The following is an 18859-nucleotide window of genomic DNA, read 5'->3' as shown; positions in this document are numbered from 1 at the left end:
ATTTTTTTTGGTGGCTTACAAGAAAATTGAGCCATGCTGATTTCCGCTGGCACGACCATTGCCAGCAGATCTAACTACTTTGTGGCTGTGTCAGCAGAGCTATACTTTGCTGATCACTGGAAGGGGAACCATCCAGCATGCCAACAATTATCAGACACTTCAAGTCCTTTAACAAGCCATTGCTCCTTTGTGTCTATAAATGTGCCTTAGTGCCCACTGGAGAAGGCCTAAGGAGACACCCCACAGAGGGAGATGTTTGAGACCCCCTATACCCTATCCCACAGAGGGAGATGTTTGAGACCCCCTATACCCTATCCCACATGGGTGGGATGCATTTTCCCCTTCGCAGTTTTCCTTAACAACCTGCATGGAACAGAAACAAGAATAGGAGCTGTTTCTAAGGAGGAATCCAATTTGTGATAGACCATAACATGCATGTGTGGTCAGGAAGCATGCAAATGGCTTCCCCAAGGTGGTATTAATTTCAAGCCTTTGCAAGCTCAAAACCACCTGGGGCTGTGTTGGTGGTGATGCTGGCTCCACCTCTGCCAGGGATGCCACTGTTCCCATGGCAACTCACCATCTCCCCTTTTAATCTTCCCCTTCCCTTCCATTAGGCAAGATAATTCCCAGATACAGTGTGAGGAAACAGTGTCCAGGTGCAGCACAGTTTGCATCAATACTTGCTTAGGAGGAGGATGCCACTGAATACTTGCCCACTGCAGGCTGTTGCAGCCTCCATCACTTAACCCCATACCTCATACAAAAGACGTTCCCAGTGCCCCAGGGAATCATGAGAAACAGCAGGAATGCAAAGTTTATGCACATTCAGGCCCTGGAAAAGGCAGTGTCCATGGTCCATTAAGTTTATACCAAATATATCTGGTCTTCAGAATCTTTCTGTTTCTTGCCAAGATGCTACACAGCAGTTACAGCTGTACAGTGAGCCACCAGACCCAAGAGGAAATGATACTCGAGGCAAACCCCATTTCCCACGATGCAGTGACCCACCATTTCAACAGCAAGACAGCCCTTACTCACCCTGATGTTGGAGGCTGCAAGAGGTAGATCAGTACTCTTAATTTTAAAGAGCAGGTAGAAATACAAGTGAATAGAAGTCCAAATTTAAAGCCCCTTGCAACCCCTTAACATTCTATGATTCTATGATTTTTTTTTTTTTTTTTAGTCAGATCATGGATAATATGGCACTTCACAGCTCCATGCTCCTTCCTTTGTATTTCTGCAGCACTTTTTCTGTTGAGAGATGACTGCAGGAGAAGGTCAAGTTAGGACAGAAACAGTCCAATGGGCTTATTTCTGCTAGGTCTTTTCCTGATGGTGACCACTGCTTCAAATGACTTAGCTGTGTGCTCTCCTTTTCCCCTGCAGTTGGCCACGGGCAGAGTGAGGGTGATCGTATGGTTGTCTCAGATTTCCACGTCTTCATCAGGGACAGCTTGCAGCACATTGATCTCATGAAGAAAGAGCACCCTGAGCTGCCTGTTCTCATCCTGGGGCACTCCATGGTAAGCACCATCCCCTACCCCTCCCAGCAGCACCCACAACAGTTGCCACAGTACTCATGTGGATGGCAGGAAATAACTCATTCCTCAGCAGGAAAACAAAACTACAAGGAACCCTCCTTTCCACTTCACTCACTGACTCGTTTGCCAGCCTGAGATCTGCCTTGAGTAAAGCCAGTCCTTAACTTTTCTACCCCCATCATGGCCCTAATTAGGGCCATTTGCAACAAGGGGCCTGTTTTTTAACAAGACCATTCATTCCCAAGGGGATGTGGTAAGTCTCACCAGCTCCCTGCAGCATTGGGCTTCCCTTTTCATTTTAACCAGTAACCAGGAGGTTAAGCCCTCCAAAGCTTTGTGAGCAGCATGGGGATGAAGCACGAAAACACCCTATAGCCTCATTCTGTTAAACAACCTAACAGGAAAATGTACCAGGGATTAAGGCTGCAAAAACAAAGGCACTGATTTGGTGAACAGATCTGAAGCCTGATTCTGACAGCACAAGCCAAATCCCTTTATTCAAGCTAACAGTATCCCTACTGATGTCATTGATCTGCTCTCCCTGCCTTCCCGGAGGAGAGGAAAATGAATAAGTACTTTGGGATTCAGTCCATGCTCAGATAAATAAGTGTTCTTGCATAAGAAGGCATGGCATGCTCTGAAGGGCTCCTGTGCTCCAAAGCCGCTGTAACAAGGAGCTGATTTCCCAGTGAGGCCTTTGAGATGCTTCTTGCTGCTGCTCCATTTAACAAGCCCCTGGTTCTCCAGCAGCGTGGAAATTCACCAAATTTTCCCCTTGGCAACTAATCCTCTGCAAACTTTCCCGGGCAAGCCCACCAGATCCCTTCCATGCCCACCCCTTGCCATCAGCCCCTTGTCCTCAGGCAGGAGGCTCAGCCTGGCTGATGTTCAGCTCCAGACCATGGGCTGGGTGTTTGCTGCCAGGCTCTGGGCACAGCACTGGGGGCCAGAGGGGCTGGGGACACAGAGGAGGAGTATATTTAATTCCCATTAATTAGTGAAGATTTTGGCATTGGCAGCATTGCTGTTGCCCAGGTTACCGGTGGCACAGCACAGACCAAACCTGACTTCATGGCATCTTCCCAACGCAATACCTGTCTGTCAAGCTGATAATCCTCAACTTATTTTTCAAGTCCCACCTGAACTACCCCTTCAGACATTTTCTTCTTACTTCATAGTCCTTTTAAGTAAGGAGGACCCAAGGCATCCCAGGGAGCTGACGGGCATTGCATGGAGAGTTGAGTTCAGTGTGGTGTGAAGGTTTATAGCATGAGAACAGAAACCAGATCTCCCACACAAAAACCAGACACTTCCAGTGCTCCTACTCCTCCAGCCTTCCTTGCTGACCACACTGCACTCTCAGTGGGGCAGAAATAATTGCTTGCTTGGACTAAACCCCTTCCAGTAACAGGATTACTGTACAAACAAGATGTTGGCACCTGTATTAAGCTGTGGGCTGTTATTTTGCATTGCAGGGGGGAGCCATCTCCATTCTGACAGCTAGTGAGCGGCCCAGTGAGTTTTCAGGCATGCTGTTAATCTCTCCTTTAGTGGTAGCCAGCCCAGAAGTCGCTACTCCCATCAAGGTAAGAGCAAACCCGCGTTGCACATGGTCACCTTGCTCTTCTGCAGAAGGAAAAGTTGTTAAGACCTCTGGCCCTGAAATGCAAAGCCCTGCTGGGATCTGTGCCACCCGGATGCCAGTCAGTACTTCTCTTCCAAGTACCTCCCCCACAGTCCCACCTACTTTTCAGAGGGGAAGTGAATCCTGAACCTGTCCAGAAAAACTTACTTAACCAAGAGTTGGGTAATGGTGATAGCAGACTGTGCTTTCTTCACCTCACCCTGTGGCAGCCCACACAGTGCCGTCCTTTCCCTTCCTCTCCTACAGCTTTCTTCCTGACTCATGCAGAGTCTGGTATAGTTGCAACACAGGCTTCTGGCTAAGTCAGGCCAGGGTTATTTTTGGCATTTGGGGGATGACCGATTTCTTAACAGAACTAGAGCTCCTGAGTCCCAGAAATTACTTTATGAGCCTCAAAAGAGATTCCAGCTAAAGCATCACTGCCCCAGCTGCATTCCATTTGGCTTGGTACCATAACAGGTCCTTGTCCAGACCATCTCTTTTGGTTTGCATTTAGGCTTTATCACCCTCCCATTCACATCTGCCCTCCAGAGCTGCTTCTGACTTACAATTGCATTGCCCAGCTTGCCCTTCCCCAGGGAAGTTCTGCAGAGCAACTGAGCCTCAGCTCTCTCCTCCTTTCTGCATTTTTAAAAGAATAAACAACAACCCTAAAAGAAGCTGGAAGGAAAGAGAAGGAGCAGCTAAACCAGCAGGAAGGACAGAGCATCCCATTCCCCCAGGACTCATTCCTTTATCCTTTCTCCTTAGACTCTTCTCCTAGGGCTAGCTTCTTGTTTTAATCTATTTCTAAGCTATTTCTCCTTTTTAAATTCTTTTTCTCCTTGTGAGGAAGGAGACAGATTGCCTCAGCTTTCAGTGTAATCCTGTCCCACCTTCTGCTGTAGCCAAAGCCATTTATGGACATCACAGATCATTACAAGCACCAACGGGTTCTTTCTAATCACCTCTCTTTTCCGCTGAAGAAAATGCAAGAAGACCTCTAGCCTTAAGATGCAAAACCCTGCTGAGGTCTGCACCACCTGGATGCCAGTCAATATTTTCCTTCCAAGTGCTTTCCCACAGTCCTACCCAATATTAAGAAGGGAAGTGAATCCTGAAGTCATCCAGTCGAGGTAAACTTACTTAAATAGGAGTCAGAATACCAGAGTCTGGTTTTAGGAGGCTGGTCATTGATTCTTTATGGGTGAGGCTACACCTGGCATAGGTGTCCTGTGAGCATCAGTGCCCCTGCTTTTTCTGACTTTGGAAAGGGAAAAAGAATAAATATTAAGAAAAAATAATAAACAGAGAGAGGCTGTTAGCCTTTTCTTTCTGATCAAGGAAAATAGGGAAATATTGCTATACCTCTACCTTTTGCTAGATGCTAAACCCTTTCTGAAATAAAGGACTCCCAGTTCTGTGGGAACTAGCATTACTGTAGTCTGGTTTGTTGCAGATCTTTGTACCAGATGTTGCTTAATTTCAGTGTAAGAAATAAATGCAATGATGCATTATTTAGGTAGGAAATCCTATTCTCTAACTGAAGTATTTTGGAGGTGTTTATATGATCTTTTTCCTAGAGAGTCTCTCACATGCAGTATTACAAGAGCACAGTCAGTTTCTTTCTCTTTCAAATCTATTGTTGCATCTGAAAACTGATTAAAAATTAATTATTCCTGTAATAGCTCTGCTCTGTCACACTCAGTTGAAATCAGTTCTGGAGTTGAAAAGGTATTTGCAAGAGGAAGGACTGAAAACAGACAGAGTATTCCTGCATAAACCACATTTTCCCATAAAGCTGTGTGGTTTTTTTCCTCTGAGAGTCAAAAAACATTTCATGGTGATTGTGCTTCTGAGGAACAAAGGCTTAGTTTTCCCTTGTAACTGGTATGACTTCTCAGCCCTGGGCCATTTCCCAAGGACCATTGCATTCATCCCTTTGCTGGGGAAGTTTCCAGCTGAGCAAGAATTTACCTTGGCCTGAACAAACGAGGGCTCAAGGCAACAATAACAGCGAGCCAGATGACACACTGGGTGCTTCAGTCCCTCTTAGAAATACCTTCTCAGGCTGTCGAGCCAGCCCTGGCAGCAGCAGAAGCACAGCATGTTTGCAGGAAGATCAAATGCTGCTCTTTGCAGAAACACAATTTCATCAGTGCCCTATAAATCCTGTGTCCTGATGGAAGCATCCAGTTGTAAATCCACTGGAGTGAGAGGGATCTTGCTGCCTTCCCCCTTTTCTTCTCAACTGACCTGAACAAAATTCAGCTCTGAATCTTCAAAGTTGCAAAGGCTGCAGGGACAGGAGTCACATATGCTGGCAAAGGGCAGAGCAGGGGTGAAAGAGCATCTCCCGCTACATTTCTGCTGTTGAATGCTTTGAAATCAGGTGGGCAGGACAACCCCTTAGGAAATATTCCCTGGTGTTTAATCCTGTACTGGCCCTCAGCCTATTGTTTAAGGATTCACTACACAATATTCTCTCTTTACCTTTTGTGTTTTCCATTTTGCCTCTTGCTGATCTGTTGCTTTCCAACCCGACTGGACATCATGTTGCTCACTGTCTTTCAGCCTGAATCTGCACCCAGTAATGCTGCAAAGGACTTTTCCTAAGGTATAATTAAACTGGAAGAAAGTACTATATTAAAAAAATTTTTTTTTTACTTTGTTCTGCCCAGTTTAGCAGAGATGATAGCCATCAGGGTCAGAGTCCATTATCTTGCCTAGGATCCATGAAGGTGCATAGCTCAATCACTGCCTGGAATTAACATGAAATGAAGAAAACCCCATTCCTGCCTGGATCATCATAAGCTCATACCTGTATTGGTGTGGATATATTGTTTTACTATTCTGGCTTCAGAGACCTCAGGAGAAATTAATTTTGCTGACAAAATGTCAAAGCCAGTGAAGGGCTGAATAGACAGTGACAGTGGCTCCTAGTCATATCCACCCCAAGGTACACACGTGTTCCCAAACCTGCAGTGAGTCTTTACTGCTTTTCACTCCTGAATGACTTTGACTTCAACCTTGTGTTATTCCTCTAATATCATAATTAATCTGCCATGTGTCATCTGTGATCTGAGGTGCCAGGGAGAGCTTCAGAAGTGATTAAGTAAGTGCAGAAACAGAGGGCATGGAGGACAGCCTACCTGCAAGTGTTAGCTGTGAACACCACAGGGCCATAAAACAGACCAGTGAACCCTAACTGCGTATTTTCTGACTTAAGCGGTGATCACTTAATTAAAGGCAGCTATCAAAGATCAGAGCAGAGCCCTGGTATCAATGTGCTTGCAGTGCTATTGAAATGAAAGATGTTACCCTTTCTTCTGCCAGCAGTTTCCAGCCTGGGCTGCTCAATGCTTTTGTGTGTCGTTCCCAGGAGACGCGTGAGCAATGGATTCCCTTAGCCAGTGCATGCACACTTGGCTGTTGTTTATTTACAGGTTCCCTGGAGAATATGGTTATCAAAATGAGTGCAGCCTAGGCAACTACTGCAAATGGCACCACACCCCACTCATGCACTGCAGCCTGAAATCAGAGCTGTGGCAGCAAGGAAAGGGCAATAAAACACCAAAAAACAGTCCTCCAAGAGTTGGAAATTAGCTTTTCCTATCAAAGTGCTTAACTGAGGCCTTTCCAGAAATTAACTTGAGAATGAGGAAAAGGCACAGTACAATGAAGTTGTGCTGCTGCATGTGGACGGACAGCTGACGGCATTTCAGTCTAGCACACCCACTCCCTGCTCCCAGGAGCAGTTTAAACACTTTTCTCGTTAAGAGAAATGTTTTAAATATAGGACAGATCTTTCTCCAGAGTTAGCTGACAATTCTCAACTATTTAACTCCTGTGCTGACTTCCATCAGCTCAGGATTTGGGCCTCTGTGTTCCCTCTCTTCCTCTAACTGGCTCTTTTGACTGTTTCCTTTCCTCTCCCACAGGTTTTTGCAGCGAAAGTGCTCAACTTTGTGCTCCCAAACCTGTCACTGGGATCCATAGATCCAAATGCAATTTCCCGGAACAAGAAAGAGGTGAGAACCTTAATGCCATTTAAAGTCACTGCATGGTTGGTCTCCTGTCCCAGTCCTGCCATTTCTCTTTTAGAAAAACCCACTGGTGTTTTGCTAAATCAGGAGAGCAAAATCTGTGCTGCTGTAGAAAGATGACACAGCTGCCCTGGGTTCCAGCCATGACAGAGAGCTGTGAGTGCAGTGGGAAGCACATGGGAGCCACATCTTTGCCTCTGCTGCACCACCGCTCATTACAGCAGCAAAACCCAGCTCAGGCAGGTTGCAAATACACTGCTAAAGTCAACTTTTCCACCCCTGCTCTTTGCAGTGAAATCATGCAAAACCCTACAGGCCAGGAGATTCGTTTTCCTGCTTCCAAACCAGGATCATGTTGTGCCAGATGCAGTGAAGCAGAGGAAAACAGCGTGCTTGTCCCAAAAAACTTGTTACAAGGTCTCCTGGATCACACTCTGACTCTGCTACAGCCTTTCCAAACAAATGATATATTCATGCTGCACCCAAGAATTATACTTAAAGGAGCTGCACTTGAAGCAGCTGTTGTAACAACACAGCTCCAGCCTCACCACTGTGACTGTGCATGGAACTGTCTCGGGGCTGAGTTTTTGTAGTGTCACAGTAGCCTGGGACTTGTCTCCTGTTCACACTCACTCCTGGCAATAACAGTGTCAGCCTATTCATGCCATCACTGCAAAAACAGGTGTCACTGCTACTGCTGCAACACCACCTAACCAGGGGTTTTCCTTATCACTGTTGTGGGAGGGGTGAAAGGAGAGAAATACAAAATATAAGTGAATTAAGGTGATTAGGCTGGACCCAGAACTTGGTGCATTTCAGAAATCAGCTTGAATTATAGAAAATGGCACTCAAGGGTGTCTCAAGAGCTTTGCTGGTGCAGTGGTCACTTGTTCCTGTACTCCACACCAGCTCACATCTCACTGACAGATCCTGTAATTTTTCCTGGTGTTTATGCAATAGTTCATACCTTAACTAGGAGTTAATAAATAGCCTTTCTCTGGGGAGGCAGCTGGACCAGCATTAGAATTGGAGGTGAAAGGGTCAGGGACAAAGCTGATGCCAGCATCTGTGTGAGTGCAGTGCATCCAGCCTCAGCATAGCCCACATCATTGGTTCACCTATTCAGAAAACTGGAAAGCAAAGAGTCTCCCAGAATAGCCTCAAGGCTCAGGCTTGTTTCTTGGCATCGCCAGAGGGGTTTTTGTTCCAATGACTTTCAGTTCACTTATCTGTGAACAGAGCACAAGATTGCACTGTGCTGGAGGTGGAAAGATCCAAGGAGCTGAGGAAAAAAAGACAGGGCTAGCAGGGAGCGAGATCATGTGCATCCGCTGATGCACTGTGTGACATATGCTTGAAAGTACCATATGAGGCTGCACAAAATATATGCTTGGGGAGAAGGCTGACTCCAATCTAGCTGTAGAAACCTGTTCTTAATTACATTCAGCTGCCATGACTTGTTGCATATAATTCACAGAAAAGGTTTAAATTAGACAATCAATTCACTAAAATGACATGGAGGAAGGTTTTCACATCTACATTTGTATTTAGAGGATAAAAGCAATCAGTGCTCTGGAGGAGGAGAGGAATTGGAGAGCTTAGCTCCCTACCTGAAGAGTGATCATGGCTGGGACATGTGGGTCTTTGCCTGCTTCTGCACTGATTTGTTATGTGACACCTGAACTCTGCTGCAGCTGCTCCTTAAGGATATTTTAAATACACCTCCAAGAGCTGGATCCTCTGCTGGAAGATGCTATTGCTGCACTTGATAGATTTGTAGGGGAAAAGCGATGATGTGGGGACATCCTGAGTAATAATACATCTTGGAAAGTGTCAGAGAGCTCCCTGAAATTGGTGCACAGTATTGACTGAGCACTTCCGTGTTGCGGAGATGTCAGGAATCACCACAGCAACCACTGGGCACACCTTATAATAAATGCTATTGTGTTGTCTTTCTAACCACGTATTTGCTGCTGCTTCATCTGCTCTGTGACACTTCGAGTCTCTAAAGCTTCCATGGAGCATTGTTTTTCCTCAGCCCTTCCCTTTCCAAGGAGCAAGGGAGAGCTTTCTGCAGTGGATAAAGGTGTAGGTTTGCTTCATTAGAGCCTAGAAAGGAGAGCTCTTCCAAATGAGACACAGCTCACCTGCACATGAACGCACAGCTGACAGAGCAGCTATGGATAGCGATGTAAAGCCTTTTCCTGACCCCTTCTAACACCAGCATTTGTGGCTCCAGGCACTTACTGATGACAAGACAGCATTTTGGTCCTCTGGCTGCCTCTAAGCACACTCCACCCTCCTTTTGGATTCAAGATGCTCAGATTTAAAGCACACAGTGTGCTGGAAACATCCATTATTTATATGTTACACATATTCTCCTGCCAGACCAGCTTTCTATTCACTAGAAACATTTTTGGGACATCATCCAAGATTTTCCTAATGAGTTTGTGTTCCCAGAAAGCTGTCTTCAGGGTGTGGGGACTGAAACACGGGATGATATTTGATTGATGTTTGCTGTATCAAACACAAGAGAGCCAAAAGAGAGCAAGAAGCAACCTTAAAAACCAGTCCTGTTATTCTGAGGAAGAATGACATCACAGTGGCAGGAACCTCTTTACCTCATTAGTCTTTTTTAGCTGCTGTTGACTCAGTGGAATGGTCCCCCTGACTTTAGCCTTAATCCTGCAAAGTCCATATAGGATGAGGCTGCAAGGGGAGATGCAAACCTCTGAACAGGGCAACCTAATGGTTGCTTCTGTCTTAGAATTACATACAGATAAAAAGAGCTGTTGTGAAAGACCCTGGAGAGCCTTTGCCTGACCGTGTCTGGAAGCAGTCAGGCTCTCCTGGGATCACCTTCTGTTCTTGCTCCCTCTCAGAGCTCAGTGCAGCAACAACAGCTTTGGGCTTGCAGGGTTTGCAGATTGTAGCCTGCAGAATTTAAAGGCCATTCCCTGTCTTTCCCTCCTTCCCCAATGAGCTACTGCTGAGCATTAATTCTGACAAGGATTCCCGTTCATTGACTGGGAACAGGATACTGCCCCTGCAGTCCTCATCAGTCTGGGTTGGGATTGAGTTGTTTTTTTCTCCTGCCATCATCTGCACAAAATATTTATTGGCTCCTCAGTAGCTAAAAAATCCCCATTCCTTCAGACAACAAGGGAAAGAAAGAAAGAAACCCGTTTACACCCATCCCTCCTGAATCCCTCCTGCAAAGTTTCTTATTTATTGCATTCAATTAAAAAAAAAAAACCACTAACCTAAAAAATAATAAAACCTACCCATCTCAAAGCTGTGTTGCTGCAGCACAGCGCTGTGACATAGGTCCAGATTAAGCTGAAGCCAGTTGATAAGTTGCCAGTGCAACACAGTAGTTTTGCTCAAAAAGCTGATGAAAAGTCCCCATGTTTGGCTGAGAATATCAGGGTGCACCCAGCTGCCAGTGGGAGAGTGAGCTGCACCACACAGGTGCTTGGTGTTCTGGAAGTCAAAGCTGAACATTTTCCATGAGCACATTCATGAAGGGACAATTCTTTCTAAACACAGGCAGCTTCTGGCCCTGTTTGAAGGACTTTGGAGAGCAGGGAAGGTACAGCTGAACAGTGTAGGGGATGAAAGATGCAGGTGCAGGTTTCTGCACCGACAAGCTGGTTGGGCATTGGGTCCATGTGGAGCCACAGGGACCATGTGCTGTTCACCCTCTGCTCCCAGGGCCATTAGCAGGAGCAGAGGATGTTCAGCATGTCTCAGTGCCTTAACCACAGTCTCATCTTTGCTGTTGCCTCTTACAAGCAGTTTTCCAGACCTTCAGCGAGTACTTGCTTCTTCAAAAGGGAGGTACTATGTGTAATACAATGAGCTGGGATGATTATCTTTGTCTCCCTGCCAAAAATTACCCCTCAGCCATGATCCTGCACAGAGACCAAAATACAGCAATGGGCTTAATCAAATCCTGGAAATATGTACCTCATCCAAGGATCCCTAAGTGAGTTCTATGATAACTTGAATTTCTTCAATTCCAACACAAAGTGGAGTGGATCTACAGCTGTTCCTCCCCTGACCATCCTCAGTACTGTGGGCTGGATCTGAAGGGGGTCAGCTACTAATAGTCCCAAATTTCCCCCCACATCCTCCCCTTGCTGCATCAAAGGATGGGAACCATGCATTCAAGCAGTGGGAGATGGTGGGGACTTGAAGCAGTAAAGTGATGGGGAAAGACTCGCAAGCACCAGGGTGCCTCACTGCCAGCTGTGTTTCCAGTGCTTTGTGCTCCACACATTTGAGATGACAACAGGGGAAACTGGAGTTAAACCCTTGGGGCAAATTAATACCCCCAGGTGGGAAAGCCCCACAATGTACTGTTCTTCTGCCACCCTGAGAATCTCATCTCAAGGGAACTGAAGGCACAATCCATCCCAAAACCTTTCTGTCCACACTGCCCTGCAGTGCCTGCCTGTGCCTACACCTACACATGGCTGCATGTCCCTGGGTGGCCTGTTGGGTCACCTCCTACCTCCTACCTCCCTGCCTGTGAGGAGAGGAGGAGACTGTTTTCAGCAAACCTATAAATAACCATCATTTCTATAAACATCTGCCAGGGTTGGGAGAAACTGGAGGCTGAGCCAGAGACCAGCCCATAATCAAAGCATTCTGGCAAATATTGCGATGGTGGGGGCTGTGTGGGCAGTCTGCACATACAGTATACAAATATTTACTGTAGATTTGCCTGCTGCAGTAACTATTCCTTCCTAGCAACTTTCTGCACCAGCTCTTGTGCATTTTTATCCCCTCACAGTCTGGCTGAGCAAGTTGTTGACTGCTTTGTTTTGCCTACCACCTGATACCATCATTTGCTGCCTTGTTGGTCACACTTTGCAGGCAGAGATGACCCCTTGGCTTTGCAGTCACAAGTGTCAGTTGTCTGTAGGTGTAGGTCATGGGTTCCACCCCCAGACAGGGAAAGAGAACATTTGAGCCTTCAGCAGAGAGGATAAGGGCCTGGAGAACATCAGCTTTGCAATAATACAGTCTGAAGAACCCTCTGTAGAAAAGATACCACATTGGAAAGACAGAAGGGCACAGCAGAGGAGAAAAATGCAGGCAGGTGCCCCTGTAGGAATGGCCTTTGTCTGACACTGGTTGTTTCCCTGCAGGAGCTCCTTTCAAAGGGCTTGAATATTTTCTAGTGGTGTGAGAGAGAAACATGCAGTGAAGAGCAGTGCTGGGAAGCCACAGTAAAGACCCTGACCTTGGCTCTGATGGCAGGATGTCATGAGAGAATAGGAAATAACTGTGCAAGCCAAGGGAAGAGATTCTTCACTGCCAGGCTGCTCTTGCAGCCTGACTCTTGCTTTTTTTCATCTGCATGAAATATCACTAATCTTAAATTACCTCTTTCTCCCTGCCAGATGGAGTCTTACACATCTGATCCCTTGGTCTACCACGGTGGCATGAAGGTTTCCTTTGTCATCCAACTGATGAATGCCATTGCCAGAATTGAGAGAGCTCTGCCCAAGCTGACTCTGCCCATCCTGGTGCTACACGGCTCTTCCGACAAGCTTTGTGATATCAGAGGCTCCTATTTACTGATGGACACAGTGCAGAGCCAGGACAAAACACTCAAGGTCATCTTGCTTTCTTGATTGTTAGGAGATTATGCTGTCAGTGTTGGCCTGAGAATGAGGGACTGTGAGGGGTAGGGAGCCTGCTGACCTCCAGAGAGCTGATGGATTGGTGAGGCTGGGCAGGTGACAGCCTTTTTCAGTAGGAGGGAGCCCAAGCTCAGCCCTCCCTGGGCTCGGTGTGGTGGCCTTTCACCAGCTACAGCCAGGCTGGGGGCAGAGGGTAGTGGGTCACCTCCAGACCTGTGTACCTAGAGGGTGTCTTGGACATGAAGCAGCTTGGTGTAGAAGTAGAGCAAGCAGGAAAAGTGTTGACCCTAAAAGCTCTTCTGAACAATGCCAGTGGTGCAAGCACCAGCCTCACCTCATGTCCCAGCATGTAAAGGTGCAGGGAGGTCTTTCCAAAACACTGGGCAACAAAAGCCACTTCACATCTGCTCATTTCAAGAGAGCCACAGCTGATTAACCAATTGTTAGCACATGAATAAACCTGAAAGAGAGACAGGGAGACCAAGGGAAAGCTTTTGTCATCAGAAAAATAACTGGATAGTCTGAGCATAAAAGGAGTAAAATTGCACAAGGCATGATGGGAACATCCCCTATTGTCCTTTACACTCCAAGGGCATGATAAGTATTTCCTCCTTGGTGGGATTAGAAGCAAGAAATGGATGGGGCTGGGACATGCATTATGTTCCTAAAGGGCAGCAGGGTGCTCTGGTACCCACAGATGTCAGGCTGCAATGCCAACACCTTTCTGCTTATTGAGGGCCAGCACCACCAGTGGCATCTCCTTGATTTCATAACCTGCTACATCTCAGAAAAAAACTGACAAGTTGTGGGCAGGATTTATCAGACCTGTGGGTGTTGACAAGAGGGGACTGAAGGCTGTTTTTTTATACAGATTTATTTTATCTGTGCTAACCTCTACTCTCTCTCTGGTTGCAGGTGTATGAGGAAGCTTATCATGCCCTCCACAAAGAGCTGCCTGAGGTCTCTACCTCTGTCTTCACAGAAATACTGACATGGATTGGCCAGAAGGTCTCAGCAGCTGGGGAAACCAGCCACACTTAAGAGCGATTGCATTTGCAGCTCTTACTAGGGTTTTCTGGGAATAGATGTTTTTCTTATTAGAAATCTCTCGGGAAAAAATCTAACACGGAGGGATTCTTGGGATATTTTATCACGCACAACATAAGGGAGGGTGGGGGAAGAGGCACAGGGTGGGGCATTATTTGCTGTTGAAAATGGCCATTGCCCTAATTTGGAGAAGAATTAGAATTGATAGCTGTGGGATGCCCCTCACCCACCAAACTTTCCCCACAGCTTCCCCTTCTCTGCTTTTACTGGGGTGACAGGGGTGTGTTTATACTGCAATAATTATGGGTGTGTAAAAGAAATCAGTATCTTCCACTTCATGGTTTTGATGCAGGTGCATCCCTTGTCCCCACCATCCAGTACCTTAAAAACCCTGCTCCTTGAGGGGAGAGCACTAAACGAAGGTGCTGGGTGATGAGGAGAGGCTAAACATGGAGCTGACAGTTCTCTGAAGGTGAAAGGCTGATTTTCAAGATCAGACCCCTTTGGATACTACCTTTTTAAGCAGACCAGGCCAGGGGAGAGCACAGAGATGCCTCCCCCGCCGCCCTGCACGTCCTCTGCAAGTTTGCACTCGGGGAAAGCATGTGGAACAGTGCTTTGATTTTCATCATCAGAGCAGGATCCCAGAGGGAAAAGCCAGAATGTGGAATCAAACCCACTTAGCACATTCAATTCCCATGCTTTTCCCAATGTCAAACCCCATCTCATCTGCAAGATGAACTATTCTGTAAATATTCCTAGGGACAGGGTCTTTCTTTCCTTCCTTTTTTTGTTTGTTACTCTTCTTTATTTTCTTTGGAATTAATCACTTGTGCTACTGAAACTGAAAAAGCAAAGTCAAAGTTATAAAAGAATATAGTAATATAATATATGATGTATATAGAGGTGGCTGGAAGCTGGGGAAGAAATGGGAGGAGAGTAAAGAAGGAGTTAATCATTCCTTCTCTTGGCAAGGAACAATGTTGTCCTACCAGGATCCAGTCCTCTCACCATAACTTTACAGTCATAATCTGTTGTTTTCCTTCATCAGTTGGAAAATGTCCTGAAAATAATGCTAGAGAGAAGTGCAGAGCATCTGGTGGGTGGGGAGTAGCAGTGGGTGTCCTCATGGTCCACTGGTTTAGCAGGAGACCCACAGCATGAGCAGAGATCCTGTCCAAGCTCATCCCAGTCTCCTCCTGATCAGCACTGGTAGATCACTGAGGGGCTCAGCTCAGCCCTTTGGGACACATGGGGAGCTGAAGGCAGGGTGTGGGGTGTGATCATCCATCCAACCTCTACCTTGCTGTACTGGGGGATCCACAGACCCTGCTGGATAAGCTGCCCTGGAGGAGCTTGTGGGCTTGGCCTGTGGTGCAGGTAAACCAAATCCTAGCTGCCTGGAGTGTCTGCTAGCAGCAGGGTGAGGGGAAAGAGTTTAGACCCTGGATTAGAGCAGAGTCATTGCACTGACACAGTAAAAGCTGCAGAGTGATGACAGGGTGGCTGTGCAGGCTGATTTCTGATGGCCCTCAGCATGAATAACTTCCTGGCACTATCCAAGGGGAAGGGGTTTAACCTGCACCTCTCCCTCCAGTTTTGCAAGAAGAGAATGCAGATGTTGCACTATGAGAGAGTGGGGCATCTCCCCCAGTGACAAACCAGCCCTTACTGCCTTCCCTGGCAGCAGCAGGAACCATGGCTGTGTCTTGAGCTGCTGTCCCCAGGGCTGGGTCCCTCCTGTGACACTCCTGTGACACTCTTTTTCCTTTGGAAGCAGCTCTGGCAAGGTTCAGGAAAGGGACCTCTGTGCAATAACAGTCAGAATCAGGGCTCAGTCCCATTCAGCCCCAATGTGGATGGATGAAATATGTGTGGATGCAGGTTGTGTCCTTGTAGTTGCCCTAAGGGGCCCGAGTCAGGGAAGCTCTTTTATACAGGTTGATCCAGGCACTTTGGCATTTGTATTTCTTGCCTCTAAAGAGAGGAATGAGCTGTAGTTCTCCCAGCAATGCCAGTTTTTTACTGAAATATTATTCCAGTGCAATCAGCTGTCCTCAGCAGCCCCTGGTAAACCTCTGGTGACACTCTGGGAAGGAGCAATGTGCAGGTCACCCACTTTCCATCTTCCAGAAGCTTGTCCTGGGGCAACATCTTTTGCCTGAGCAAGCTCCCTCCTGACCAGATGCTGGTAGAGAAAGACAGCAAGAAGAGAAACACTACAGCAGTGATAAATCTCACCTGCTTCTTCAGCTGGAAGGGGAAACAAGTGGGTGTGATCCAGAGGTGACAGACATTGCGGGGGTAGTAGCAAGATGATGATTTAAGGATAGGATTTTTGAAAGCACTTTTCTTGAGGAAGTCAGGAGGAGTAAATCAATGCCCACATTCTTTACATCCCTTCCAAACTGACAAGCACTTTGCAGGAGGGGAGAGGGAAGTGACCCTTCAGCAGAAAGGTCAGAGCCCGTCTGCTCCCTCCAACCTGGCTTCAGGCAGAGGAAAGTCTGTTGTCAGTGCCTTTGCTAAAATGTGTCCTTTCACCCAAGAAACATCTGCAGCTGAACAGAAATAAAGGAAAACAAATTACATTGATCTGGGGAAGCCTTGTCCCTCTGTCTATAGCTAAGCTCAGCAGTGGCACACAGCCTGGGTAGGCTGTGTTTGAAAAAGAGGTTAACAAACAAAACCTGCAAAGAACAGCAACAAAAAAGCCAAGCAAGCCCAAAGCCATGGCACAGCAGCAGGTATTGCCACCCTCAGCCAGTTTTCTGAAGAGTTACCTTCTGAGGCAATTGACACAGGGAAACCTATCCAAAAGAAGCCAGGCACTGCCCTCGCTGACCCCACACAGCCCTGGGCTGGCTGCCGAGCAGAGAGGGGCCACAGCTCCTTGGCAGGTGGGGAAATAATGGCAGCAGGAAGGAGCCAGGAACAAATCAGCCTGGGCCAGGTGAGACACTGATCTGCACGTTTCAGCTCTCACTGCTGTTGCTGATCCCTTCCCCTGCCTGTAAGCTCTTTTATACTGACCCAGTTAGGTTTCACCAAGCCCCAGAGGAATTCTTCCTTGGCTGACCAGATTAGCAGTGAGCAGAGCAGCTGCTGAGGGAAATGTAATTACACTCTATTTCCAACTGGCAGGTACCACTTGCAGGGAGCACAGCCAGCCTTACGAATGTTGCTGTGCAGAGCCAGGGTCTGGTCTGCCTTGGAGAATAGGTGGCATTCATGACTGAGCAATAGCAACGTGTAACTACTGTATATATCACCACCTGTAGCACTGAGAGGCCATTCCCCACTGCCTAACACATCATGTTTTCTATTTAGCCTGTTCTTTTTATACCACTCACCTTAGCACACTGCCAGCACAAACCCGTTGGGATCACATTTCCTTTTACAAGTAATTCCTGAGGTTGTCTCTCTTGTTCTGTTGTGTTCCAGTTCAATAAAATACATTTATATATATATATATATACATATATAAAAACATATATACATACACATGTATTTTCAGTGGAAAAACCATATACAAGTTTAGGATTCTTAAAGGAATACAATGTATATTGCAACTAATAATAAAGTTATGTTTTCTGAACTGAGCGTGTCTGAGGGCATCATTGGTGACCATTCCAAAGTGCTTCCCACACCCCAGATTGATCAATACTGTGGAGCTGGTGGAGGACATGCAGTACCAGGCAAACTCAGCCTGCTTCAAGACCTGGTTCCCATGCTTTTACAAGCCCATTAAAACATGATGTTGGCCCTGAACTAAACCCAGTTCCAACAGGAAGCATCTGCACAGTGGCCAGGAGCAGCTGCTGATTAAATCCTGCCTTTTGTCCCCAGCTGTGACTGCAGATCAGGCTGGGGAGTGGCTTTGATGCTCTCAGCTCCCAGGCAGTGCCCAGATGCTGCAAGAGCCCCTGGTCCATCCAGACCCAGGGCTGGTGCTGTCAGAGTGCCCCACATTGCCCCACAGACTGGGGCTGGGGCAAAGAGCAGCCACAAGGTTCCCTCCTGCTCTCCTCCCCACGCCCATTTCAGGACAAGTCACTTGTGTGTAAGAGCTCCCCAGCCCCTCACACTCCAAAACAAGACAGTATGTTCATGTCCCAGCTCTCTGGTCAGAGTCATGAGCAGCACCAGACCCAACCTCCAACCTTCAACAACTCATTTCATCTTCCTTATGCCTCTAGTCACTAAAGAGAATAATATTCTCCTTCTGCAGCCCTGTGTAGGCTCTGTGTCAGAAGCTCTGGCCAAGGACTTTGATGCACATGAACACAGACAACAGAGCTGAGGCTTTTCACCAAGCCAGCAGGCACACCATGCCAGTAAGGAACAATAGTAGTAACAGATTTGCTTTAGTGCTGGCAAGTCCACAGCTCTTTCTTCTGGTATTTTGGTGGTTTATTAAGCTCATCAGTTTTGAGGGTCACTGGAGGGTGTGCACCATGGTGCTGGGACAGGGACTGAGCACAGGAGGGAGGGGACAAGGCTGGGAGCAGCACCAGCACAAAGGAGCTGTTCTGGCAGTGCACTTCTCCCAGTGTCACCACCTGGTGCCAGGCGGGCTGTCACAGCCATAGGTGGCCTTTCTGTTTTTAGCCTGTGCTTCTTCTCTGATCCTGTGAGTCTGCAGGAACCCTGAAGCTTTTGCCTTTTTCTCTTCCTTCAGCCTGTGCTCCTCGGTCCTGTGTTTTCCAAGGTTGGCTCTGGGGCTGCTACAAGGTGGGGATCAGCCAATAAATGGTAAAGCAGGAGCCGGGGCAGTGCCAGGGGGAGGGGGAGAGCTCCTTAGGAGTCCTTTCCAGTCACCCTGGCAGGGGCAGACAGCCTGTGTCACCCCTGGACAGAAAACAAAAGGTGTCACCCTTTGTCACAGTGCAGCAGGGTCATGCCTCTGTCAGACCTCTGGCAGCACACAGCACATCAGCCAGG

The 18859-nt window shown here is 47.2% G+C and overlaps 1 protein-coding gene across 6 annotated transcripts in view; it reads left to right on the top strand.

Moving 5' to 3' along the window:
* MGLL (monoglyceride lipase) overlaps positions 1-17513 on the top strand; it is a 100891-nt gene extending 83378 nt beyond the window's left edge. For all 6 annotated transcript variants that reach the window (XM_085072602.1, XM_085072601.1, XM_085072600.1 and 3 more), the window contains 5 exons: positions 1390-1526; positions 3020-3130; positions 7110-7199; positions 12626-12841; positions 13784-17513. In XM_085072602.1, the coding sequence (XP_084928728.1) occupies positions 1390-1526; positions 3020-3130; positions 7110-7199; positions 12626-12841; positions 13784-13909 (680 nt within the window). In that variant the 3' untranslated portion in view covers positions 13910-17513. The remainder of the gene's footprint in view (positions 1-1389; positions 1527-3019; positions 3131-7109; positions 7200-12625; positions 12842-13783) is intronic.
* The last annotated feature ends 1346 nt before the right edge of the window (positions 17514-18859 follow it).

The sequence above is a fragment of the Lichenostomus cassidix genome, chromosome 12 (genome assembly GCF_008360975.1).
Source record: "Lichenostomus cassidix isolate B80296 chromosome 12, HeHo_3.0, whole genome shotgun sequence".
Classification (NCBI taxonomy): domain Eukaryota; kingdom Metazoa; phylum Chordata; class Aves; order Passeriformes; family Meliphagidae; genus Lichenostomus; species Lichenostomus cassidix.
Note: the sequence above shows the minus strand (reverse complement) of the source record. Positions and strands in the feature narration are given on the sequence as shown.